Source organism: Numenius arquata, chromosome 10, assembly GCF_964106895.1.
Source record: "Numenius arquata chromosome 10, bNumArq3.hap1.1, whole genome shotgun sequence".
Lineage (NCBI taxonomy): Eukaryota > Metazoa > Chordata > Aves > Charadriiformes > Scolopacidae > Numenius > Numenius arquata.
The window spans coordinates 18,515,135-18,540,924 of NC_133585.1; the positions used below are offsets into that span (position 1 = coordinate 18,515,135).

General features: G+C 52.6%; 1 protein-coding gene across 1 annotated transcript in view; it reads right to left on the minus strand.

Moving 5' to 3' along the window:
* Positions 1–25,790, minus strand: part of CDH23 (cadherin related 23) — a 215,742-nt gene that overhangs the window by 59,579 nt on the left and 130,373 nt on the right. Inside the window, exons 12-20 of the mRNA XM_074154966.1 lie at positions 25,323–25,472; positions 24,317–24,475; positions 7,630–7,694; positions 6,836–7,073; positions 6,055–6,160; positions 5,532–5,659; positions 1,995–2,067; positions 1,597–1,713; positions 932–1,044 (exon numbers count right to left, since the gene is read on the minus strand). Of these exons, the coding sequence (XP_074011067.1) occupies positions 932–1,044; positions 1,597–1,713; positions 1,995–2,067; positions 5,532–5,659; positions 6,055–6,160; positions 6,836–7,073; positions 7,630–7,694; positions 24,317–24,475; positions 25,323–25,472 (1,149 nt within the window). The remainder of the gene's footprint in view (positions 1–931; positions 1,045–1,596; positions 1,714–1,994; positions 2,068–5,531; positions 5,660–6,054; positions 6,161–6,835; positions 7,074–7,629; positions 7,695–24,316; positions 24,476–25,322; positions 25,473–25,790) is intronic.

The window sequence follows — 25,790 nt, forward strand, 5'->3', positions numbered from 1 at the left end:
TCAAAGGAGAACCCAGCATCCGCCAGGCCATGCTGTTGCCTAGCCACGGCTGTCATATTCCTCTGGGAACAACTCCATAGGGATCTTCTAGCCTGCTGCCTGAATCACAGACGTCCTGATGGCCCTCAGCAGCAGTGACAGTTACAGGGATCTCCTCAGCACAACCACAATATTTCTCTGCATCATCCTTTGTTGCACGGGACATCTCTCCTGCAACCCAAACAAGCGTCCCAGGAGCAAGAGCACCCAAATGTTATGAAATGTTCAAACCAACATAGTGTCATGAGCACTGAGAGTTGGACCCTTGGCTTTTCACCTACTGGTATTTCCAAAGACTTCTACAAACTCTTTGCAAACGGTGGGTCTCCCTGACATCTACAAAGGGCAAGGCAAAGCAGAAGGCTTCAATCTGCAGTACAATGGCCTGTACCTCCACCAGAACATTCTGAGGAGCCCAGGCATCACAAACCAGTTGGAAACCCTTGATCCAAGCAGTATGTGAATAGTAGTCATCAGGAACAGCTAAGCGTGCCTGCAGGCTCTCCAGCTAAGCATTTTCTCAAGAGGCACGAACAAAGGGAGCTGTGCTGCAGATACAATAGTTAGCCATCACCGCTTTCACACGGAGAGCTGGACATGTAAAGCTCTGGAAGGTCAAGTGGCTCCTGGGTGAATGGCTTGCCAGGAAAGGGAGCCCGATTTCAAGGTCTACACAGCCTGGACAGTCATTCTGCAAGGGCTGTGAGCAGTGGTTGGGGGCAGCCCAGAGGGTAGACACCACCATATGCTCTTTACCCATTCACACAGCTAAAATTAAACACCGCTGCTATGGGGAACTGAAGCATTGGTGCCTGGGCAGCCCTCCACAACACCAGCCCCAGGTGGGCACTGGTGGCTCAAGGAGATGGGAATCGCTCCTTCACGCACTCACCATAGCAATGCCTGTCTTCTGATGGTGGCCCACGCCTCCATCCACCGCCCGGACAATGAGGATGTATTCAGATTTGGCCTCCCGGTCCAGCAAAGATGTCGTCGTGATTTCTCCTGCAGCCAGGGGAGATGAGAGGGATTAGAGGTGTTGTACGGTGAATAGGGTGAAAAAAAAGGGACACTTTAAAACAGGGAGACAGGATCCTTCACAAACAGGCCCTTTCTTCTGATTCAGTTTCGAAGGAAGTTCCTGCAAACTTCGTGCTGTGTCTTCCCTTGGGGAGCCCACGGGATGACTGCCTGCGATCCCTTACGCTTGTTCCTCCCTATAACAAACTGAAAACAGTGCCAGCAAGGGAAGGCAGGCAGCAGCTCCTTAGTTAATGTAAAGCTTTGGAACCAAAGCCCTTTCTTAGGTGTCACTCCTAGCAGGAGCTGAGCTTCCACCGATGCCTCTGCCAAAGCTCTCATGGTGACCGAGCAAATGCTAGTGGCTGAAATCTGGCGAATTCCTTAAATTGTGTGTCTCCCAAGTAGGCTGCTTGGGGCAGAGGAGGGAAGGGCGGGGAAGGAGAGAGGGTGAAAGAGGGAAAATGATGGGGAGGAAAACCAGGGGAAATTCGAGTGAGGGAAGTGAAAAGAGGGAGAGCAGGTACGGAGGCTCACCTGAGCGAGCATTGATCCGAAAATGCGAAGAGCCCTCCAGAGAGTAAATGATCGACTCCTGCCCGTACTCCCTGGACCGGTCCATGTCCGTGGCATTGAGAAACAACACTGTGGCTCCTTGGGGAGGCAGAAATGAGGGCTGGGACAAAGCATTCACAATCTAGAGTGGCTCTCCCCAGCTACCCTCTCCCCTGACACTGCTCTTGCAGATCATCCAGCCAAGGGGCCCCCTCGCCTGCATGCACAGTGGGGCCAAACCCCTAGACCCCATGGCTACAAATCTTTGCCAGGTCTCTGGCTTTTAGCTCCCCAAAAAGCCATCACCCACCCCGTTCTGGCTGTAAGACCCCCAGGGCCCTCCTGCTAGCCTGGAGAAGGAGCAGAGTTGTTCTCCGTACCTGCCATGATGTCCTCCATGACGGTTATAACGTAGGAAGGCTTGCTGAACGTGGGGGGGTTGTCGTTTTCATCCTGAAACAAAGAGAAGGTTGAGAGGCTGGTTGGGGAAAAGGCAAGATGGTCAAGTAGCTGCAAACGTCTGGTATGGGGGATGCTCCTGGCCAACTACATCTCAAGACGTGACCAGCTCAAGACATCAGTGTGGGGAAGATGTCCTGAAGGTGAGGCACCAGAAGACTAAGCACATGGTTTCACCACAGAGGTTAAGGTAAGCTGGTTGTCAGTGACTTTGCTGTGCCGTATGGTGGGGACAATACCAACTATCTCCTTATCCAACATCCTAGGCAATACGCAACAGGCCTGAGGAACTGCTGCCGTTTGCAGCCAAGCATCCTCTGAGCCGCTCCTGCCTTCACCACAAGCCCTGGGAAGGCTCAAACACCGCACAGAGCACGGCAGCATCATGTAGAGACCTGCTCCTCCCTCTCGGAGGGGCACACGAGCAGTTAGCGCTCTGGGTCACCCTGGCCACAAGGCCACCAGGCAGACTGGACTGGCCAGGGGAGCTGCTGAGCTTTGGCTGCCTTCGTTTAAGTGGAGGAACGCTGTGGGTGTTTGCAGAGAGAGCAGCCACGGCGTTTTCAGGAGGGAAGCTGGTTTGCATGCCAACGCGCTCCCTCCAAGCCTGTCTCTGCCAGCCACCACGGCTGGCCTGGTGAAACCAGGCAGGAGCAATTGCTCAAAACGTCCCTCAAAACAGATTTCGAACCAGTTTAAAGATCCCCCAGGGGGGGTGGGTGGGCTTTAAATGCTGTTTAAACAATGTTAAGAATCTGCCTTAAATGAACCAAACTCAACTGCCTGCGGAGGGAAGGATGGAGCCATCAGGACACGAAAACACCCAGGATGCGAAAACACTGTTATGGACTTTGCTGCTTCCCTGGGGCTGTGCTGGAGATATTTTCTACCTGGAGACCACTGATGGACCTGCAGGCTCAGCTGCTCCTGCTGCCACCGAACTTGATATTTGAGGCAATTTCACATGCCAACGATGCCCGTCGTACTGCAATTAAATTGCCATCCTCTGCTCCTGTGGCCGGAAGCAGGTGGTCTTTAATCAGCTTTTGCATCACTCAGCTTTCACCGCATCTCCTCTGAGGGTAATGAGGAAATTGCCTGCTGCCTGGGGTGCCCTCCGTGTGTCCCTCCTCCTCCTCCTCCTCCTCCTCCTCGAAGAGCTAGGTTGGGATCATTGCCCCAGGCCAAACCCCAGGGCACACCCAGGGGGGTGTCCAGGAAGGATAAAGGCAAAGGAATGAAAGACACTGAACACGCATCGTTGTGCCGCCTGCTGCTGTGGTCCGGGCTGGGTGGATGCAAGCCAGAGCAGACGCCGCATGGTTTCATTAGTGGTCCCGAGTTCACCAGGCCGTGCTCAGCATTGCCACAGCCCGGTAAACCAGCTCCCAAGGAGGCAGGGACACGCTTCTGGCCGGCTCTCCATCTGGCCAGAACTGGCATGCACCTGCCTGCAGCACGGCACGTGGCTTTTCTACTTGTGAAGGACATTTCCCGCTTCAGCAACGTGCACTCCAAAGCTCCCTGCTGCAAACCTTCCCCTGCGCCTCCTGTGGCATTGACAGTGATGCCAGATGAGACGACCTGGCATGCTTTCCTCCACTCCCACAGGAGAGGTTATCCAGCTAAAACACCTCCCTCGTCATCCTACCTATCTCGCTGTCTTCCACAAACTCAGCTTCCCGCTGTCCCCCTCAGCTGCAGACAGCCACCATATCATCTTCAGGGATGCTGATGAGTGCAGACAGTCACACTAAGCACACTATCCCCTTTTCTCCAGACATACCCATGCTGTAAGTCGCTGGCTCATCGCCCCGAACAGGGCGTCAGCGGCAGGGAGCGAGGCAGAAACTTATTAGCGGTGATATTTCCCCGGATCCTGGCGTGGCGCGCGCGCTATTAGTTCTGATTCGGCGGCTCCCTCTACAAAAGCGTATTGTCCCCTAATGGGAAATCTACAAGGCGAGTTTGACTTCTTTATTAAAAACCAACAACCAAAGGATGAAAAAAAATTACCTCCCTCCACACTCGCTCTCGTTCTGCCTTTTCACGGCTCTTGTTCCTCAAATGCCGTTGTGAAATACTTCCTCCTCGTTTTCTTCCCATTTTCTGGTGCTTTTTTTTTTTTTCTTTTCTTTTTCCAGTTGAGAGAAAATCCCTTTGGTTGAGGGCGGGAAAAGTGACAGCTACTTAAACCCCACCAGTGTACAGACTCAACCTGGAGGAGATGACCCACTGAAGTGTGGTCTTTAGAAAAAGCTGTTTATGCTGTCTAAAGTACAGCATGGGAAGGATGTATTTAACCATCACTAACCCCCCTGGCACTACCTTATTCCCACTCTCCTGAGAACAGTGAGGGAGCTGGAGGACAGGCATACTGATGGCACTTCATTCACATCCTACGGCACCGTGGACTTCATCTTCTTCGCCTTCCCAGACTGACGTTGCTGCCAGCCCGGCTTAGATCCCATCACCGCGAGACTGACGGGTTATCAAGCAAACTGTCTCCATCACTGATACCTCCCTTCAGCCGTCCTCCAGCCACAATGTGTCTCAAAGTGACAGTCTGATCTAATCTTCCCGAGGAACGCTGTGATGCTTTACCTCTGCCAGCAGCAAGCCCGCCATAGGATTTGCACCTATGCTGGCGCCTGAGATGCACGGCAAAGCCTGCAGCCCGGCGGGGACAGCCGGCATTGGGGAGATAAACAAGCAACTGCCCATGATTGATTCAGGGACCAATAATTTCTGACACCACAAGTGCTAACGTGCAGCCAAAGCTCTCTCCTCGGCATCCGAGCTGCAGCAAGTGCCTATGGCTGCCAGCATGGAGAGAATCCCAGCCAAGAGTTCCCTGCGAGCTGAGAGAAGAGCTCACCGGGTGCTCAGTGAACCTCCCCATTTGCAAGCAAGGGCAGAGGGTAGATCTCTGCTCTACTCCTCAGCCTGTGGTTAGCTGGGGTTCATAGCACGTTACTTCCAGCGGCTTCCCCATGCATCGTGCATGGCCAAGGAGATGGAGGTCAGGACAGCCCATCTGTGCTTGGCCATGGTGACACCACCTCAGAGACGCTCTCACTAACCCGCTGTCACTCAGGCCTTATCAAATGTCAGGGACAGCATTTCTTTAACCAATGAGACACATATGACAGCACATATGAGAGCACATGAGACATATATGACACGTACCTACATATGACTAGGCTGGATGGGGCTTTGAGCAACCTGGTCTAGTGGGAGGTGTCCCTGGCCATGGCAGGGGCTTTGGAAGTAGGTGATCCTGAAGGTCCCTTCCAACCCAAACCATTCTAGGGTTCTATATACGAGACATGTAATTGCAATCCACACGTACATATCCATGGGATGCGGTAGTCTTGCTGGGTTATTGATGGATTAGCGGCACTGCTATGGAGCAATGGCAGGGAAATCACGAGAGAATCATGGGGCGCTGTACTTACAAACACCTCGATGGTGACAGGGACGGTGCTGTTGAGTGGTGGGTTGCCGGCATCCTTGGCCATCACAGTCAGGTAAATAACCCCGTTGGCCACCTGCTCGTAGTCGAGGGGGTGGTTCACGCTGATCACTGAAAGGATGCAAAGCCGGGTGGTCGGGGGGAGATTCATGCACCAAACAGGACAGCAGGCAGGCCTGGGGGGTGGCCCATCCCCACCACCTCCCCAGGGCCAACAGTGGCTTCTCAAGGTTGTAATGCCCCCAAAACACAATCACTGGGCATTACTGAGCTCCTTGCACTGGCATAACCTGGAGTGAGCTGTACACACACGGAAATACAGCTCCCCAGAGGCTCAGCTCAAGCCCTGCTGCAAAGGTCCACGTTGCAGGTGAGGTCAGGACAAGCCGAGGAACTTCTGGAGCAGCTTCTTAAAGCCTGCTGACATGACCACTTGGGCTGCACTCACACCCCTGCAAGCTGCTGCTGCTCCTCAGGGGCACCACGGTCCTGGGACCAGCACTTACCTCCGTACCCTTCCGACACCGTGATGTCAAAGTATTCGCGGAAGGCAGATGCCTGCACGATGCTGTATGTGATCTGGTTGTTCGGAGGGGAGTCCTCATCAGATGCCTAGGGCGAGAGCAGAGCGAGTCAATGAGCACGGGAGCTGTGCCGGTGACGTGCAACGGGAGAGAGCCGAGGGGACAGGAGGTGCCGGTTGGGCCCACAGAGAGTGGAAAAGCGATGGAAGAGGATTCACTCATCAGGAGCCCCGAGGAAGGTAAACCAGCCTCTCTTCCTATCCCACCTCCCAGAAAGGACTTGCTGGATCCCCCTCTCCCACCTCCCTGCGGTGCTCACCCAGCCTGGCCCCACGGCGGGAAAGTTGTGCTCTCGCATCACGGCAAGGTTTGTTCCTGTGCTGAAGGAGCAAACAGCCTTCCTTACCTGCCTTCCCTCCACAGGAGAGCCTTACAGCTCCATCAGCAACAAACAGAGCACCATCCCCTCAGTGCCTCCCAAGTTTATTGAGCAGAGCAAGGTGATGTGGAGGCAGCATCTGTGCCCTGGGAGAAGCCCCAGGTCCTGGGGATGCCATATAGGCATGGTACTTATAGGAGAGGAGGAGGAGGAGGGAGGTAGCCGAGGGCTGCAGCACTGCACCCAGTTGCACTTTGCAGTAAAACACAGAGGGTTTTTTTAAGAGGGATGCAGGAGGGACGGCAGCAGGGGTGGATGGGGACCTAACCTGCTCCTGTCTCCCCACCGCGCATCCTGAGAGGAGGAGCCACTCTGGTCCCTCACCCGGAGCCTGACCACCTGGGTGACAGAAGGCTCGTTCTCCCGCAAGGCCCCCAGGTATGCCTCCTTCTGGAAGGTGGGGACGTTGTCGTTGACGTCGAGGACATTGATCCGGACGCGCCCCGTCGTCTCTTCCCCGCCACCATCCCGGGCAATGACAGTCAGGGTGTAGCGCTGCATGGTCTCAAAGTCCAGCCGAGCTGTCAGGAGGATTAGACCCGTGTCCTTGTCCAACGAGAAACTGAGGGGACAGGAAAGGAGAGGGGAAAGCCCTGGTGATGCTGGAGATGGAGAGATGGGGTGGCAGCAGCCTGACAGCTAGCACTGCAGTGGGTGAAGTTCATGGCTTGCTCTGAGGGATATTTGATCTCAGAACATGTTCAAGAGCTCAGCGCAGGTGCTGTGGTAGAAATCCTCAGTGTTGCCCTACAGGCAGAGAAAATGGGCTCAGACCCCCCAGATCCTTTCTGTTGGGCAGCCCATGTTCCTCCCCAAACTGCCCACTACAGCTGGGTCTCACATGATGCTGCAGGGCCAACAACTTGCTGGCAAATGCATTTACTGGTCCCAAGCACTCCTGGTGCCTGTAGGTCCCTATTCAGCCAACTAATTAAATGTGCTGAGCATCACGCATATTCTGAAGTTAACTCACCCCTTTGGGAGACAGTGTAGTGGGGTTTTCATAGGGTATCTCACAGGTAGGACATTAACAAATGCCCTTAGTTGCCATGTGACTTCTTCGCAAGGTTAGAAGAATATTTTGAAGAACCAAAGTCATGCTGGTGCTTCAGACTTACCGGTCAGGGTCATCGCTGAAAAAATAACTGACTTTCCCATAGGTGCCCACGTCATTGTCAGTTGCCTGAAAAAAAAAAAAAAAAAAAAGAGTTAATTAATAAATGAAGGTATTTATGGGAATGTTGCATTATACACACTGGTGAATCCATTACATCCTTCTACCCAGGTGCCATTGGGCTAGCACCAGTGCTGGCCTTGTGTGCTGCCATTTACCACCTGAGGGATGCGGGGCTGGGGCTGTTTGTGCTCACCTGGGTTATCCAACGAGTCCAGATAACAGCTCTCCATCAACATCTCTCAGTATGGCTTCCAAAAACTTTGACATGGGAAATATTACGTGTACCTGCTTTCCCTGACATACCAAGCTAACCTGGGAAGCACATGTGAAATGAAGGTCTCCATGGACAATTCTTGCAGGCCACCCATCCTGGCCCCGTGAAGCCCAAGAGCCAGGACCCTGCATCCACAGCTCTCGCCCTTCCCTGCGCATTCAGGGCTGATGGCTGTGGAGAGAGAAATAAAATCCTATCCTGCTTTAACATCTCCACCCCCCTCCCCGGCTAAAACACAGACGAGCAAAAGCAAAGAAAGGGATTTACACCTTGCTTTCCACGAGCAGCTCCCACTGGGCAGCCCTTTTTTGGGGGGGTTGTGTTGCAGTCTTCTGCAACCCCACCGATGCGCAGATGCCTCTCGGGATGCTGCGGCATCTCAGCCAAGCTGCTGCCGGCGGCAGGACTCCACACACATACGCTGTCGCCAGCTGCTGAAGCTGGGGCAGGCTGGTCACGGCTAAGCAACCAGCACCTTCTGGAGAAGGTGTGCGAAACTCAGTGTGTCAGCTCTGGATGAGCAAGGCAAGATTTATGTGTGTTTTAAAGTGTTTTCCCTAATGAATATATAAAATATGCATGAGCGGTGGCAGGAAAAAGGAACAGAAAATTTTATTTTTAGGTGAGGAAAGCGGAATACAAAGCCCCAAAATATCCTTTTTCTCCCCCAGTATATTTTCTAAATTGAGTCCTGTCTGGGTTACTCAGATACCAACAGGTCTGAGAAAAAGCAGGGTCAAAGACACATTTTATACCCAGATACCAGCAAAAGGCCGTATTTTAGGACTGGCGTGGAACACAACCCGTTCCTGAAACCTTCGTGATTTATCGATGGCCTTGATTACCCTTGACAGCAGAGCAGGAGCTTGAGCACATCAAACAGCTTCACCCCTGTGCGCCGCTTACCTGCCACTCCACGGGGCGGGCAGAGGGGTAAAGGCATGAAAACTAACCTAAATTAATGCGTTCTCCTCCCCACCCAGATGCTCGGGTGGTAAATTCCTGCTGGTTTATGCCAGCTGAAGGGTGCGCTGGTGGAGCCAGCCTTCCAGACCTACTGATTTTCCCGATTTTCCTCTCCGCTGCTAAGGTGCGATTTACTTTTTGCGTGCACTGCAATCGCATTCAGTGAAATGGAACAAACCTGCCAAAATCTGCCTGGAGAGATGCCCGTCGAGCGAGCGGCACCTGCTCCTGGAGGTCCAAGCCCTCTCTGGAGTGCATCTTGCTCCTCAGAGGACACCAGGGAGGACATCTATGAAGATGCCCCATCCCAGCCAGAGCCCAATGGAAACACCTGGGGAAGAGGGGGGTTAATCTACCTTGTGTCCACCCCAGCTTCCCTCAGCAAATTAATAGTGGTATTAGTCACCCACCCTAACACCTGCCACCAGCTCAGGTGGCTGTGAATTGTGGTGGCAAACCCCCAGACTGCAACTGGGGCCGGCCAACAAGGATCTTGGGGCCTTTCTCCCCCACATCCTTAAGCATCCTCAGCGTTGCCTGATATGAGCCAGCCCTTGACCTCCCAGCCAGGATTTTTTCCAGCCATTACTTCTGTGCTCACAACCTCTGTGAGCCCCTAGGTCTCATTAATCCCTAAGTGGCTGGTGCAAGAGCAGAGCCCAGAATGGCATTTTCCATGCACCTGGATGGGCTGGTGATGAGATAATGATTTACAGGGGGCCTGACAGTGCCACAAAGCACAGGCAAAACTAATTCCCTTCATTTGGCCCTGTACAATTACACTTGGAAGTGCTTACCGCGGTGACAGACAATACTGGGAAACTGTAATTTTCTTCTGCCGAGGGAAAAAAATATAGGGAAGGAGGAAGGTTAAAAGAAGGTTACCACAGAGCTGGTCGGCGTGGGAGGTGGAAGGGTCCTGGGGAGCCGAGCTGGGAGGGCAGGCTGGACCCAGTCAAAACTGCCAGTAAGTCAAAACAACCTGCCCAGGAGGAACCAGGCAGCCTAACTCTGCTCCATACACCACCTCATCAGCCGGGGCTAATTAATTAGCCTGATATACACCAGGGGAGGTGGAAGATGATGCCTGCTTTATGGCTTTCCTGGCAACTGAACATCATGGACATAACGCAGGGCAACAGAGCAGGCTGCTTGAGTGTGACAGGGAATATGCAAAAAAGCAAACCCATGCACGCTCAGCATATTTAATTTTGGATCTATGCGTGTTTCTGCATTGCCAAACGTTTTCCCTCTAAGGGTAAAAAAGATGCTCAGATGCTTGAACCCCCTGGGGAGGTGACACGTGCCCCCTTTGCAAAGAGATGCTGAGGGCTCCCGTGGAGCACACACAACCCACGTGCAGAATACCCCGAATCCCACCGAGCCGGCAGCTTTGTGGGGCCTTCTGCAATCCCTGGGTGCCAGCTGTTTTCCCGGGGCTGGCCCCTCTCACCGACTGGTCCTCCCCCTAGACATGCGTGCATCCATCCCCACAGCCGGGGGAGGAAAGGCATCTGGCTGGAAGTTTCCTGGGGTTCCACCTGGAGAAGCAATCAAATGGCTTTTACGGCTGCTCCTCTCCTGCCCAGAATATTAAAGTGGGATTTGCCCACTGGAGCCTGCAAAAGGGCAGGATGAAAACGCGGGTCCACATCTGTACTTTTATGAGCTGTCACTGGTACAAACCATTTCTAAAAAAAATTCCACATTTGCGCAGCCGAACTCTGGGAGAGCGGCAGGAAGAGGAAGCCTGGCTAACCCAAAGGATTAATTTACTGATTTGCAGCACGGCACAGGCACCCAGCATGTGAATCACAGGCACACACACAAATACTACTCACGGCCCAGCCCTCCATCCCCCAAGCACAAATATTTTGGACATCACCCTTTTGTCCCACCAAGGGCCATCCATCGCGTCCAGTCCATCCTTCCCCACCAGCAGAGCCGGAGACAAAAGGGAAGAGCCTGCAAGTGGTTCTGCTCTCGTGGGCAAATCTGCAGGAAAGGGCATGTCATCCAATTTGTTCAGGAAACAATAGCAATGTTTGACATGTCATCAGGATTGATGGAGCAGAAATTTACATGGGAGAATTCAGTTTTAAACAGCTCCACCGAGCTTTGCCGGTAATGGTTTCGACATTCATCATCCGCCAAGCCCCACTCAACGACTCCTTAAACTGCCCGAGATTAACTCTACTCACAACAGCTTCAGGGAGAGCAGCAGAAGGAGCAACGAAGGGCTTAAAGAGCCAAGAAGAACCTTTTGGGGCAGCACGGATTCCCCGCTGAGCCCCCGGGATAACAGCCTTCCCCCCAAAACTGCTGGGCAGGGACAAGCAGCTGGAGGTTGGTTGCAGGGATGAGCAAAGTGTGTTGGAAGGATAACTCCGTGCTGTCCAGGTGAGACGGGTGGCCACGTCCTGCCTGCCTGAAGATGGCTCTGCCAACACCAAGGGAGCCAAATTCTTCCCCCTTTTCCATCTTCCCGAGCCTGCTGGAGCAGGTCGCAGCTCAGTTTGTTCTCGTTCCCCCTCTTTGTTTTGCCTCCCCTACCTCGCATGCAGAAACCAGGAAATAAAAATTGATAGGGAGCAAATTGCTTTGGCCAGAAGCTCTCTGCTTAAAAGAGTCGCAGCAGGAAAGCAATTACCGAACATCAAAAAGCTGTCAAGGTACCGGAGTGACCAGGCGTGAGTCTCGTCCCCCTGCTGCCTGCCTGCCTGCCTGCTCCCCTGGCCATACCGGGTGGGCAGTGGGGACACCAAGGCACCACCACTCCAGGATGACACCTGGGGCTTGGGCCATGGGAGAAAGCAAATGGGAGGAAGATTCCTATCTGCTTCCAGAGAAGTTGTAGATGTCCCATCCCTGAAAGTGTTCAAGGCCAGGCTGGATGGAGCTTTGAGCAACCTGGTCTAGTGGGAAGTAACCCTGCCCATGGCAGGGGGGTTGGAAGTAGGTGATCTTGAAGGTCCCTTCCAACCCAAACCATTCTATGATTCTGTGATTCCTACTTTTTTTTTTTTTTTTTTGGTTTTCTAGGAAAATGAGGCAGATGTGGTCAACTTCTCGAGGTTGACTGGGCAGCCATGGGCTGCTCAGACCATGGCACAAGCAGCCCAGGGTAGGGAGCCCTGCCCTGTCATCACACTGATTTTTGGAGCCACCTAAGCCTTCTTGTGTTAAACAGCAAGCATCCTTTCTTAAATACAACCTATGACAATCTTCAGGTCCCAGGGGGGATAACAGCTAACCTCTGGTGTCCACCCGGATTGGGAACTGATTTGTGATTTGGAGGAGAGAAACGTGAAGGGCCAAGAGCTTCCATGAGAAGCAAATCACCAGGCTGCTAAACTGGATCAAGAAAACCAGTGGAAAACCTACTTAAAATCATTACGCCCTTCCCAGATGGAAAACAGTTCTTTTGCTGGCATTGCCTGCCCCGACTGTACTCTTTCCCAGGCCTTTAAAGAGTGGCTGCCCGGTGGGAGGTGGCAATCAGGTGCGAGTGGAGTCATCTGGCATCTCTGCTCCAGAGCCCAGCGCAGTGATTAGCCGGGAAGGCGGGAGGAAGGAGCGGGGAACCAGGGCGATGCCGGGGTACCACTGTGACCGCCTTCTCCAGCAGCTCCGGACCACGGGGTCTGAACCGAGCCAGGAGCTCGGTTGCCGCTAATCACCCCAGTGGGCTATGCTGAGCCTGGTTGGGGGGCAAAAAATAGCCAATCAACCCCCCTGGGAATTGCAGAGCTTTTCCCCACCTCTTCTGCCAGCCACCGGGGAAAACAGCCGCCTCCTTGATTGTGTTTTATAACAGCGTTCCCTGCAACATCAGCTCCTTGTGAGCCAGGTTAACACTTTCCTTGGGTTTAGCGAGGACTAATTTACTGTAGCCAGGCTGTCGCAACGGCTGGAGACTGGGGTTTAAAACGCGAGCCGGCAGAAGACGGCCTTTGAGCAAGAGAAGCAAGCTTCTAGAGCACGGGTTTGCACCGCGCAAGGTGACACCAAGACATGTTGTCTCCAAATGAGACACCCGCCTTGGTGGGTTTTACTGGAGCTCCGCCGCCGGAGCTGGGCGCAAGTGGTCCGCTAATGAACCATATTGATTTCATATTCTCCTGTTGTCCACTTAAATGGCAAGCGGCACATCTCATAGATTAAATAACCACACAACTGCCTGGCTTGACATCTCAATCACTTTGCTGTTGGGTCTGTAATGAATTTTACAGCCCAGCAAAACGGAAGAAATTAAGGTCAGAGTCCGGTGGAGGAAAAATAAATCCCCAATGATCTCTGAAGTATTTGCAAGAGCTCCCGGGAGCCAGTCACACCTTCCACCATCTGCAACTCCATTTCATCCAGGTGATGAGCATCATCTGGGACACAACGGGGAGAGGGGGGACAAGAGCAAAGGAGGAGGGCAGAGCCGAACTGGTCCTTGCCTGGAGATGGACGCGAACACGCTGATTTCTGACCTGGAGAAAGGAACAGCAAAGCCCCAGCGTTCTCCAGAAGGAATGAAGATAATTCACCCTGGGACTGGACGCAGCCTGTGGTTGCTGAGTGTGAAGCAAACCCAGCCAGAGAGAGGGCTTTTTAGTTTGTCAGCAAGGGGTAGCAAGCCCAAAACACATCTCTGCCGGGCAGAGGCATTCCCAGAGACCAAACGGGATGCTCTCTGTCCAGCCCAAGAAAAACCACGGTCCAGAAGCCATAGGCTGAGCTCCAGAAGTACAGCATCTTCACTCCCCAAGAGCTGGAAACTACACCCAAATCTCAGTCAGCCAGCAAGCAGCTTCTTCTCAAAGGTGTTTTAGGGGATGGAGAGCCTTGGTTTTACTCCTGTGACTGGAAATACCAAAAGAGGTTTGATCATAGCACACAGCAGCCAGCCATGGGAGGACTGAGCAGAGCCTATGGCCCAAGGCAGAAATGGCCTCTGGTTGGTGTGATGGATCTCAGGACGTTGATTTACAAGTCTCATGGCTCCCAAATGCCCCATTTAGGCAAATTATCCTGCCTTTTACACCCCAACAGCAGCTTGTGGGTAGCATGAGGGTCTGCACAAGGTCACCTGTCCACGGGGTGAACATTGCCTCTGTCACAGTGTCGCTTCAGCTAACGGCGCCTGCTGGGTGCCGATCCACGTGGGAGCTCTTTGCTCAAGGAAACAGAGCCTTGGCTCTGTTTGTGGGTGCACAGGGGAAGCCAGATTAAAACAGATTAAAATCCGAGGAGTGGTGGCTCTGTGGGAGCTCTGGGTGGGAAAGTGGGATGGAGCTGCCCCTTGCTCAGAGGTGCAGAGCCTGGGAGAGGACGTAGGGAGGTGAAGACGGCGCTTGCCCTAAAGGGACAGCTCAGAAGGAGGTGTGAAGCTGAAGTGTTTGCACAGCAGCGTGCATCACCACGGGAAAAATTCTCCATTCATCTCCCAGCCGCCTTCCAAACCACCAGCCAAAGCCAGCAGCAAGGGGAAACCACCCAGCCCCATCTCCTACTGGGAACGCTGGGAAGGGTGAGAGGAATCCTGCAGCCCGGCTTCTGCTTTGCAGGATACAATTTGAACAGAATTGCAAAGTCCGGTCTGCCTTTACTCCACGTTTTTCTTTCCCATCTCACAGGCTGAATTGTCTTTTTTTTTGCGGCGTTGGGGGGGGTGGGGGTGCGTGTGCTGCGATTTCGTTTTGTTTTTCCCACCTCGGCGCTTTAGCTGTGCATTTATCCTGACAGCTCCATCAGGACAGGGAGAGGCTGCAAAAGCTGCAATAAGTGTCTCTTCTCCTCAGCGCTCGGGCTGTCATGATTCCTATTCCACCCCATTTCGGTCTCACAGATTGATATTTAGATTAAAGAGATAAACACAGCCAAAGAGCAGTGGGCCCTGACAGAAAGACGAGGACTTCAGATCCGTCAATCACGCTGCTACCTGGTAACTCCGTCCTCCCCTTGCCTTTATTTACAGAGCCGGATTGATAAGAATATTTAACAGGAACAGGGAGTGCAAGCATATTTTTTTTTTAAATTCTTTTTCTTTATTGAGAAGCGTGCAGGAAGAAGACAAGCCATTCATGTTTAACTTTCCAGGCAATTTGGATTCACCTGCTTTGATTACTTAACTATTTACTGTTTCCTGTATTTGCAGTTTTCCTCTCCTCTTACAGATAAAGGATTCAATTTTCTTTTAAGTGGTGGTGAAATTGGAAGAGATTTTGTTCTGTTTAAGCACAGCGGGGTGTAGGAGCACTCAGGGGGATTGAGAACAACAAGATCAATTAAGATGCTAACGGGGAGGGCAAGCTGTGAGGGCCAGGAGGGGGGAGAAGGGCTAGAAGGAGGGACAAAGTCCAGGCATGAAGGACATCAGAACAGTCCAACTGTGAGTCTCCCTCCTTCTCCAGCCTCCATGAGCTGCTGATGACCTGTCATTTCACATTCCCACCAGTGTCCTGCAAACTCCTTCCTGCTTTCCTAAAATTCCTCTCTCCACGCCTGAGTCCATCCTCTGCACCACCCAGCTTGACCTAGATGTTCGTCTGGCAGTCCCCCATTACCACGTCCTTGGGGTTCATCCTCTCCAGAAAAGGCTTTCCAATACATTTTCTATTCACTCCAAGCAGAAAGAAAGGATGGAGGCCGACCTGGGAGTCCTCTTCTCCCAGTGTTTGACCTCCTGTGCTCCCCGTACCCATGTGGGAAGGCAGAGGAGGTGCAAGCTACTCCTGACACATGTGCAGTAGGTGACTCCCTTCAAAGCAGGACACAAACTCAATCCCCTGAGCAAAATTTAGAGGCTCAGTCAACTGGAAAGGGTTGAGAAGCCTTGTCCTATCCCCATCACAGCATGATCACCCATGCCCCTTAAGACATTGGGCTGCCCCACTCTCCAGTCCTAACGCTGGGGCAGCATCCCAGGAGCCACAGACGAGGCAGGGGATGGTTCATCTCCCACCTGATTCCTTGCAGAAATCAAGAGCATGCTCATCCCTGGAAACCTTTTCATCCATCCATTGATTTGTGAGCTATTTCCCCATCTCACTCCCTGCTCCGACTGGCTATGTTCCTTACTCCATGCAACCTCCCCGAAACCTGGAGCGATACAAGCTGTCCCTCGAGGCCGGTCCATGTTGTCACTGTGACTACGTGAGACAGAAACACAGCTGGAGGTGAGCCCCTTGGCACGCAGCACCTCACCCACCAGCAGTTCAAACCTACAGCCAGCTCCTCTGCTCAGCCTCTACAACTACTGCCTTTTATCCCAGACTATTCTTGCCCCCTGCTTTCACTTTTTCTCCAAGAAAAAGAAGGGGAAAGAAAAGCTTTGGAGACCATCAAGAAACAAAAGACAGCAGCAGCTACACAGATATAAGGGGATGCCTTGGCCAAAGGGATGGAGAGATGTGGGGTTGGTTGGGACCTGAAGGCTGCACAGGCAACCAGAAGAAACCCCCCAGGTTTGCAAAGCCCCATCCCACCCACGTTGGCCATGGGCACTTGGAGTAGGACAAACCCAGAGATGTGCAACACTCCCGAGCAACCCAAAGCCGCTGTGGGACCGCCGCAAAGCTCCGGGACAGGGTGCAGGAGCCTACGGATCACAGCATCCCTGTGCCCCTGCCAAACTCACGCTAGCCACAGGCTGACAGCTGACCGAGAAAGCGATTTGCATTTTAAATAGGTGCTTATTGATGTCTGCAACTCTCCTTCCCAGGGTGGGAAAACTACATTATTACTTTCTTGTTGACTGGCGTTTACAGCTGGCTGGAAAGAAGGGGGAAGAAAATCAGGCCGGGATCGATTTTCCCATCCCTGATGTGAGGCCAAAGAGAGATCGAAGAAGCAGAAGAAAACTGACAGCTGGGTGGTAAAGGAGAGAAACTTTGCCAACCAAATTAAAGGTTGCTTTAATGAGGAGAGTAATGGAAGGTTAGTTAGCTCATTTACTTCATTAGACTCTTACTAACAAGGCTTGCTCCCAAGGAAGCGCAGTGGCAGAGGGGGGAAGACAAGAATCCAGGTGAATGGATGTGTTGCGGACGATGACCAGGGAGGGGACAGCCCGTGGAGGGTAGCAGAAAGGGACTATTCAGAATCTATATATGTGAATCAGAATATATTATGTATAAAAATAATGTATACACGCACCCATATATATAAGAATATATAGGCTAACGCATTTGCAAAAAAGACAGATGCTCTTTCTCCCGCCCCCCTCCATAAAATAATCTGAAAATTTTAATCTGAAACTCAGAAAAGAAAGGGAAAACCTCAGTTTTTTTTAAAGCACAAGACTGTCTTACACATCCAGGTTATCAAGCCTCAAGGGAACACGGTGCTTATTTTACCCTCCTTGCTGCATACCACAAGCTACGGAAAATCGTTCCCACGCTGAGATTGATGCCTGATGGTTGAATCAGGCACCGTGGTTACAGTCTGAGGTCTGCGGGCTGCTGGTGATGCTCAGCCTATTCCTGAGGGTCTGCAAAAGATAACTCTGGATAAGCGCACCAGCAGGCTCCCCCGAAAACGTCGTGTGTGGGGGGAACGTTTCAAAGCTCTGAGAACTCTTAGCATCCCCTTCAGACCTCTTGAGGTAGAAACTCAGCACCGCCCCAGAGCAGGGATATTTCTGGATAAGGAGGACACCAAAGCAAGGCAGAGAGCATAACCTCATAAGGATGTGGGAGGATAAGGTTCCAGAGAGAAGGTACTCACAAACTTAGCAAGGATTTGGGACAAACCTCTTACACAACCATCCCAGGGAGGGATCTGTGTTATTTTTGAAACCCTGCTGGTCTGAAAGAGGTGCCTGAATGGGCAGCTGTCTCCTCTGACACGGCCTGAGTAAGGAAGAGCCAGCGGGAAAGCGTTGGCAACCACAGGGGTTAATGCCTCTGTTGTGAAAGGCTTTTCCAGGAGGTTGAAGATGGGGGCAGCTGGGTAAGGCACTCCCTGCAAACCCCCCCTCCGCATCTCTCCCTCTTCATCCTAGCCCTTTGCCAGGGGAGCGTGGGCTGGGAGGGGGCTACACAGCAGCCTCCCCACCTCGCTCCTGCTCACCAGCCGGCTGATGGAGCCCACAGCGACCAACCCCAGCCTGCGCAGCCAAGCCAGACCGGGGCAAATAAAGCGGAGAGGAGGGCTCCAGGAGCTGGGATTACTTTCCACACTTCCCTGGAGACCCATTTTCCTCCAGACCCTTCAAGGCAAATCAAATGCATTGTTGTGTTAAAAACAAGTTACTCTCTGTTTGGGCTTTAATGATTTTGGTTATCAGAGCTTTTCAGGAGGACTTTGCCGTGCAGGTCTGCAGTATATGAGGAGCTTAAGAAGACGTCCTGCCCCTTAATTCTTTCCTCCTGCTGGGTTGTCTTAGGCCCCTTCCCTGTTCTTGAAGGACTAGCAAATACATCCACAACGGAGAGCCAGGCACGTGCCTGGCTCGTGCAGGTCCCCTGGCTTTGGGGAAGCCGGCTCCACGCTGACCCCAGCTGATGGCAGCCGCTGTCAAAGCAGCAGTGTCCAAAGGCAGGTTCAGAGGGGAACTCAGACCCTGCAGCTTTGCAAGGTGGCGGGTCCCAGGCATGCCACAGGCTCAGTGTGACAGGCGTGAACGCACGCTCGCACCTTCCTTACTCTTCCCAGCCAAGCATCCTCCACCACACACCAGGGGTACGGCTGGTGCCAGAACCCCAGCACATCAGCAAAAGGTGGACTGAACCCCCCTGCTCCTCTCCCTGTTGCAAGGAGCTCACTGGAAGCTAGGCTGGGTCTTGGTGACCCCAAAAGCAAGGCCATATTTTCATAGCTTCTTTTACCCCAAAAAGTTTCTCAGCTGAAAACATCATCTAATGTGAATTCCTCTCCCCCTCCATAAGTCGCAGAAGAGCTCCTCATGGGGTATTTCCAGCCCCACCACAGCTGATGGGACGTGAGCCCAAGGGCCACTTTCAAACCCTCTTTGCCTGGGAAAGGAATAAGCAGAGACCCGAGCAGCTAGGTGTGACACCTGGCCAGCATCAGTCCTCTTCACAGCCACCAGGCATGGCACCCTGAGACTTTTCTTTCTGTTCCTGTTTCAGCTGACGTGCTCCATGAGGGCTTGCAAAGCAGCGGCAATGAGGCAGCTTGGAGCAGGATGGAGAGTAGCAGCAGCATGGGGACGCTGACACTAACACCTGAGGGTTTCTGCTGGCTCTAGACTCAAAGAGGACTAAGGGACTGGCCCCACCAGCTCCTCCTTAGCAGATCATCCCCTGCCCAGCACCCTGTCCTAAAGCAGTGGGCGTTCTTTCAGGGTCTTCCCCCCTCAATCCCTGTTCCCACACAATTGCTCTTCTTCTGCAGAGGGGATTTGTCGTGGGAACGTCACCATTCCTGCCAGACCTCACTTCCTGCAAGGCTCGTACTGAAACTGTTAGATAGTGGCGTGGATATTGGACCATGCCCTTTTATGTGTCCCTCTCCACAATGGATTTATCCTCCATCTCGTCTGAGATCTGTGGATGCGTTTCTAGTCTAACTACTTATCCTTTTCTCCAGCTACTGGGCTTCTCAGCTGGAAGAGGCAGGGCTGGAGATACCCTCCTCTCTCCTTCTCCTCTCACCCCAGGAGAAAACCAGTTGTTGGGACCTGCTTTGGAAGATCTTTGTTAATCCCACTGCAGTCACTGATTGTGGCTGTAGCAGAAGAACAGCCGTTCATCCACCCTAGCACTGTCCTTCCCCAGGGCTTCCTATCGCACACAGCCCCAAGCCCTCTGCCCGGTGCTGGAGCCAGCACCTTTGCTCACCTCATCTCCCCAGGGCATGAGTCTTCCAGCCCACTCCCTGTTATTAGAAAAGCCAGCATCCACCAAAACCCACCGGCTGCCCAGGCAACACTTGGCTGGGGTTGTCAGAGCCCCAGTTAATCTAGGGTGCACTGTATGTTCTTGATGCCTCTCGCTCCTCGAAGGCATGAAGTTATACTGGCTGCCTGCTTGCTCAAGAAGTGTGAAATTCTTTCTCTGACCTTTTCTGTTATGTTATTAAAAGGCTTCATGGCCAGTTGTTTCAGAAAAAAAAAAAAAAAATTCAGTATCGGTTGGTAGCTGGGGCAGAACTTGCCCATATCTTCAGGCTGAGCTCTGGTCACCTCCCTGCTTCACCCCAGCCTTGCAGAAGGAGTGTGCTGCGGTGCAGGAACTCTGAGGCTCTCCAGCCCAACTCTTCCCTGCACAGCAGGGCTCAGAGCAGGGGAAAAGAGAAGTTTGGATGGGGAGAGGCGACTAACAACTGCGGAGCCCTAGGCAGCCTGCTCACCCCTCCGCTTGGATGTTGGGTTGCAACGCACGCCTAACTCCAAACTGCAATGATTTAAGTTACGGGGCCAATCTGGAAGCTGTCTTGAGTAAGGAACCCTTCACACTGGTCCCTGTAAAAGTAGAGACACGAGCAATCTCTGGCCTAAGGGGCTTATCACACGGGTAAAGAGCGCAGAGGAAGGAGAGAAGGCTGCCTTCGGGCGGCTCGCAGGCTCCCTGCACACAACAGGAGTCGCTCCTGTGAAGCTTGGACTATCCAGATGTTCTCGTGCAAGCAGATGACTACCCGAATCTATATGATAAATGCTTTTCACGGAGAGCATTAAACAGACGGATGGATGGACAGGGAGATGGAAGGAATGCAAAATAACAAACCAAGAGCAGGCAAACAAAATCTTCGATGGGGATGAGGCTGGGCCAGGGATGTAACTGAGATTTGCCCAGGAAGGCACGGGGGTGCATATTCAAGCCCACGCATCTCTGGGCAAAGGGAAAAAGGCAGAGAAGGGAAAGCAGGCAGCGGCTCCGTGTCCCTGCCGGCTGCCTGCACTTTGGGTTGTTTTACAGTTGATTTATACGTGTAACAGGCAATGTTTCTCCGCTGTCACTGACATTCGGAGCTGAAATGCTGCAGAGACGAATGGCCATTTGTCACTGCAAATGAAGTCTGCTTGCTCTTTTATTTTCCTCTGTTTTCAGCTGGCCAAGCAGAAGGCAGCGGGGAAAGGGCAGCAGCGAGGAGTGTCCTTGCTCGGCAGGGCAGGGTCACTGCTCTTCCCGGGTCATGAAGGAAACCCCCTTCATTGCTGTCCAACCTGCTCTAGGTGAACCTGCTTTGGCAGGGAGTTTGGAATAGATGATCTCGAAGGTCCTTTCCAACCCCTGCCATTCTGTGGTTGTGTGATTCCCCTCGCCTACACCCGCCCCCCCACACACAGGGGGAGAGCAAGGAAGCACTTGCTGGAAGATGAGCAACCAGCCCAGGCTCTTCTGGGAGTAACTTGTCCTTCCCCAGGACGTCGGGCTGGGCAGAAGATCAGCAATCTCCCATTGCATCAGCCCCCAACAGCTTCAGCTGCTCACTCCCTGCTGGGAAGGAGCTGCAGGCACTGCTCTGCCCTGCTGTGCTTGGTCATCTCCAGCAGCAGCTGGGTTTTGTCCCCCAGGGGTCAGTACTGTGTCTGGTCTTACTCAACATATTCATCACCGACCTGGATGAGGGGGCAGAGTGTACCCTCAGCACGTTTGCTGATGATAGAAAACTGGGAGGGGTGGCTGACACACCAAAAGGCTGTGCCACCATACAGCGAGACCTGGACAGGCTGGAGAGATGGGTGGTGAGGAACCTGATGAAATTCAACAAGGGCAAGTGTAGGGTGCTGCACCTGGGGAGGAATAACCCCCTGCACCAGGACAGGCTGGGGGCTGACCTGCTGGAGAGCAGCTCTGAGGAAAAAGACCTGGGAGTCCTGGTGGACAACAGGATGCCCATGAGCCAGCAATGTGCCCTTGTGGCCAAGAAGGCCAATGGTCTCCTGAGGTGCATTAAAAAGAGCATGTCCAGCAGGTTGAGGGAGGTCATCCTCCCCTTCTGCCCTGGTGAGGCCACATCTGGAGGACTGTGTCCAGTTCTGGGGCCCTCAGTTCGAGAAGGACAGGGAACTACTGGAAAGAGTCCAGGGGAGGCTACAAATATGATCAAGGGAGTGGAGCACCTCTCTTATGAGGAAAGGCTGAGACACCTGGGTTTGTTTGGCCTGGAGAAGACTGAGAGGGGATCTCATCAATGCTTATAAATATCTAAAGGGTGGGTGACAAGAAGGTGGGGTCACGGTCTTCTTAGTGGTGCCTGGTGACAGGACAAGGGGCAATGGACACAAGCTGGTATATAAGAAGTTCCATCTCAACATGAGGAAAAACTTCTTTACTTTGAGAGTGACAGAGCCCTGGAACAGGCTGCCCAGAGACATTATGGAGTGTCCTTCCCTGGAGATATTATAAATTCACCTAGAAGCATTCCTGTGCAACCTACTCCAGGTGAACCTGCTTTGGCAGGGGGCATTGGACTAGGTGATCTCTAGAGGTCCCTTCCAACCCCATATCATTCTGTGATTCTGTGGTGGGAAGCCTCTGCCATTCTTTGGTGACTGCTCACCCAGCCCACGTGCTCTCCTGTTCCTCCCAATCTCATAAATTTCTGATCTGCCCATAGCATCCTGGAAATCCATCATGTCTCCAAACACACAGCCCTCCGCCTTCCCTTGGAAACACAAACCTAATGGGTGGTGACATCATCACTGGGGGACAGAGCCACATGAGGATGCTTCACGTTGGCAGTGAGCAGGGGGGCTCAGTTTCAGGGTGCCAGCTTTCCAGCTGGCTGCAAAACCTGCACTTATTTGGACAAAGGGGCATTTTGTGCCCCTGAGCATGGGGAGCCAACAGAAGTCCCTTTTCACGAGGATATCATTCAGTGGCCACCAAAGAAGTGTCACTCCATGTTGCTGGCTGGGCTTTCTTTAAAAATCCATCCCTAACCCCTACGGGTGAATGGGGAAAAGAAGGGGGGGAAAAAAAAGGAAAAGGAGGAATTTATTAGCAAGGAAAGCAGAGTTTTTGTCTGCGGCACGTGGGACAGTTGGAGAGGCACGGTGCAGACAGGCAGTGCCATGGAAGGGAGCAGAGGGCTGCATCTCGCGGGCGAGCGGCAGCAGCAGGAGGAGCTGGTACTTTATGAGGGCTGTTAAAAGTTTGGGATCAGCTGGGAGGGCAGTCTGGATTTCAGCGCTAATTGCATCCATTCTGATTTATCACAGAAGATTCAACTCCTGGCATTTTGCGTTCGCTCCGAAATGCTGGCATAGCTGGAAGTTGGGGAAAGAGGAGATGCAGTAACAATCTCATTGTTTAGTGTCTGATGGCCTGACTAGCTAAACATCTGCTTGAAATATTAATAACTGTCAGATGGGAACAGCTCAGGGGCTCTATACAGTTTCACACCATCTGTTTGTAGAGTAAACACACTTACGCACAGGCGCATACACCCAACTCTTTTGTCAGGGCTTTTAGTCTCTGGATCGGCACGCCTGTGCGGATGGGCTACCAGGGGCTGCGTCCTGGGACAGCAGGGGCAAGGCGGGGGCCAGGAGGGCAGCAAATTCATCTATGACCAACAATAGCAGTGGTAACACAACCAAAGCCTAGCAGGGGGGTTTCGATGCTCCCCTCTGATACTTCTCGTCCCAGAGGAGGCTTGCTTCATATTTAGGTTGTTTTTCAGCATAGGGTTTTGTTCTGGTTCTTGCTGTGCCCCACGCTGGCACTGACGTCAACTGACATCACCCTCGCACCCTAGAAAATGCATCTTCTCACCAGGGATTTTGGGTGCTTCCACCAACCCAGATGGGAGGGATGAGCCCTACAGAAATCCCCTGCTGTCATCACCCCCATTGTCTGCTGTACCACCATTCTGCTGCCAGCCATTTAATACCACGCTCTGCTAAATACAGCCATTCCCTTGTTTTTCCATCCTTCACCCTTTTATTGGCTCAACTGACATTGATTTCATTGAGGAAGATGATGCCTCCAAATGAGGCAGTGAGAAAACCCACACTGAAAGATAAACATCGGGTGTTCGCTCTCACCGATGAAGCGAGCAAGTTCATTAGGTACCTGAGCATCTTTTCCCATAATGATTAAGGTAAGAGAGAGGCAATAAATATGTGATGGGACACAAGCCACCTACACAACTGAAATACTTGGTGGATCCCATGCAGTGAGGAGGAAGGAGAAACAAGACCACGACCATTGGGATCAGTATCTGCAGGAGAAGCTTCTGTTTGCAGATGAGACCTTTCAGTGCAGGAGTCTCCTTGAGCTTCTGCTCTGGTGGGAACCACACACGTCACTCAGAGACCAGGAAAGGTCAAGGAATCTGCTCCAAAAGTCCATGGGATGGCTACACCCCACCCCACCACCAGCCTCTCCCACTGCTCCCTTACCAGGCTCCCCATCCCATCCCTTGGTGACGGGCACTTCAGAGCCAAGGATTTGGCAAAGACAGTCAGGATGCTCCTACTCACGTGGACCTGGAGGACCGTGGTGCCCACAGTGGCGTTCTCGAAGAGGCTGACATTGTACAGGGCCTTGCTGAAAATGGGGCGGTTGTCATTCTCGTTGATGAGGTTAATCTTCACGCGTGCAAAGCCAACGTGGTCTGGGATACTCTCATTTGCAAAGAGCTGGGCAGAGAAGGGAAGCAAAGGAGAGGGTTGGAGACACTGTTTGCGAAGCTTGGGAGAGTTATCTATTCTTCTTTAATGAAGGAAACAACGCTCTCCTAAGCTCTCCTAACCTCCCTCATCAGAGGAGACAGTTCACTACTAACCACCAAACCATGGATGCTCAAAACACAGAAAAAACCCCATTCCCTCTCCCCTGGGACCTGCTCAGCTCTGGGTGACCTCAGCCCTTGGGTGCACCAAACACTCTACACACCACCTTCCCCGAGCTGCCCCAGTCTGTGCCTGGCAAACTGGGGAACCTGCCACCCCACCACAGCCTGGAGCAAGAGTAGGAAGGCTTTTGCTCATCTTTCTCCACCAGCGTATGAAAGCTCCTCTGGCAGGATTAACAGTGCCAGCGTGGTAATGAGCCTGCTTTGCCTTCCTTGAGCATTTACAGCTCAGGCAGAGTGCAGGACAAAGCTGGAGCAGGAGGCTGGGGAGAACTTTGGTGCCTGATAGGTGCATTTAAAACAAAGTTTTATGCTCTATAAAGCTTTTACGGCCTTGTGACATAGCAAGGGGGAGTACGCTCCGCTTAAGCTCTTGCAGCTGAGCCTTTGGATGCTGGAAAGAGAAGGAAGGTGTAGAGCAAATCTCTTCCCCACCTCCTTCTTTTCTTTATTATTATTTCTTTTTCTTTTTTTTTTTTTTTTTTTTTGGTCATATTGCAATGCTCTGGAGATATATAGTGTGGATTAGAGAGACTAATGGTCACTGGTTAATGGCCACTTTTAAAAATACGGATGTACCGTAGAGCACAAGGGTTGTTGGCTTACTTCTCCTGCCCCCACAGTACCCATACCGAAAATTCGTAGTGAGGGATGGTCTCAAAGTCCAGCGGCACCGCCACGCGGACACGGATGTCTGCCTTCCCCTGGATGGAGGTCGGCGAGATGATGAAGTGGTTGGAGTTGTTGCCCACCAGGTAAACCTCGAAAACACTGTTGGGTCCCTGGGAAGGGAGAGAGGAAGATTGACAGTGACAAAGGAGGAAGGACCGGGAGAAGCCGCCGGGTAAGGCTGTGGGCACTCGGGGTCAGCCGTAGGGGGAATGCAAGAAAGAAACATTGACCCGACTGCAAAGCCTGTGCATTGGGCACAAACCTGCCAGCGCCAGCAGCTCGGGCACAGCCCTTCGCCTTCAGACATGTAAAAATGTAATTACCGGAGCCGCAGGGGAGCGTTTCTCCGCTTGGGTTTGCTTAACTGAGTCACAGGGCTCGGCACCAACCTTAAGCACTCTTTGTTGTGTTTTATTACGCTTACCGGG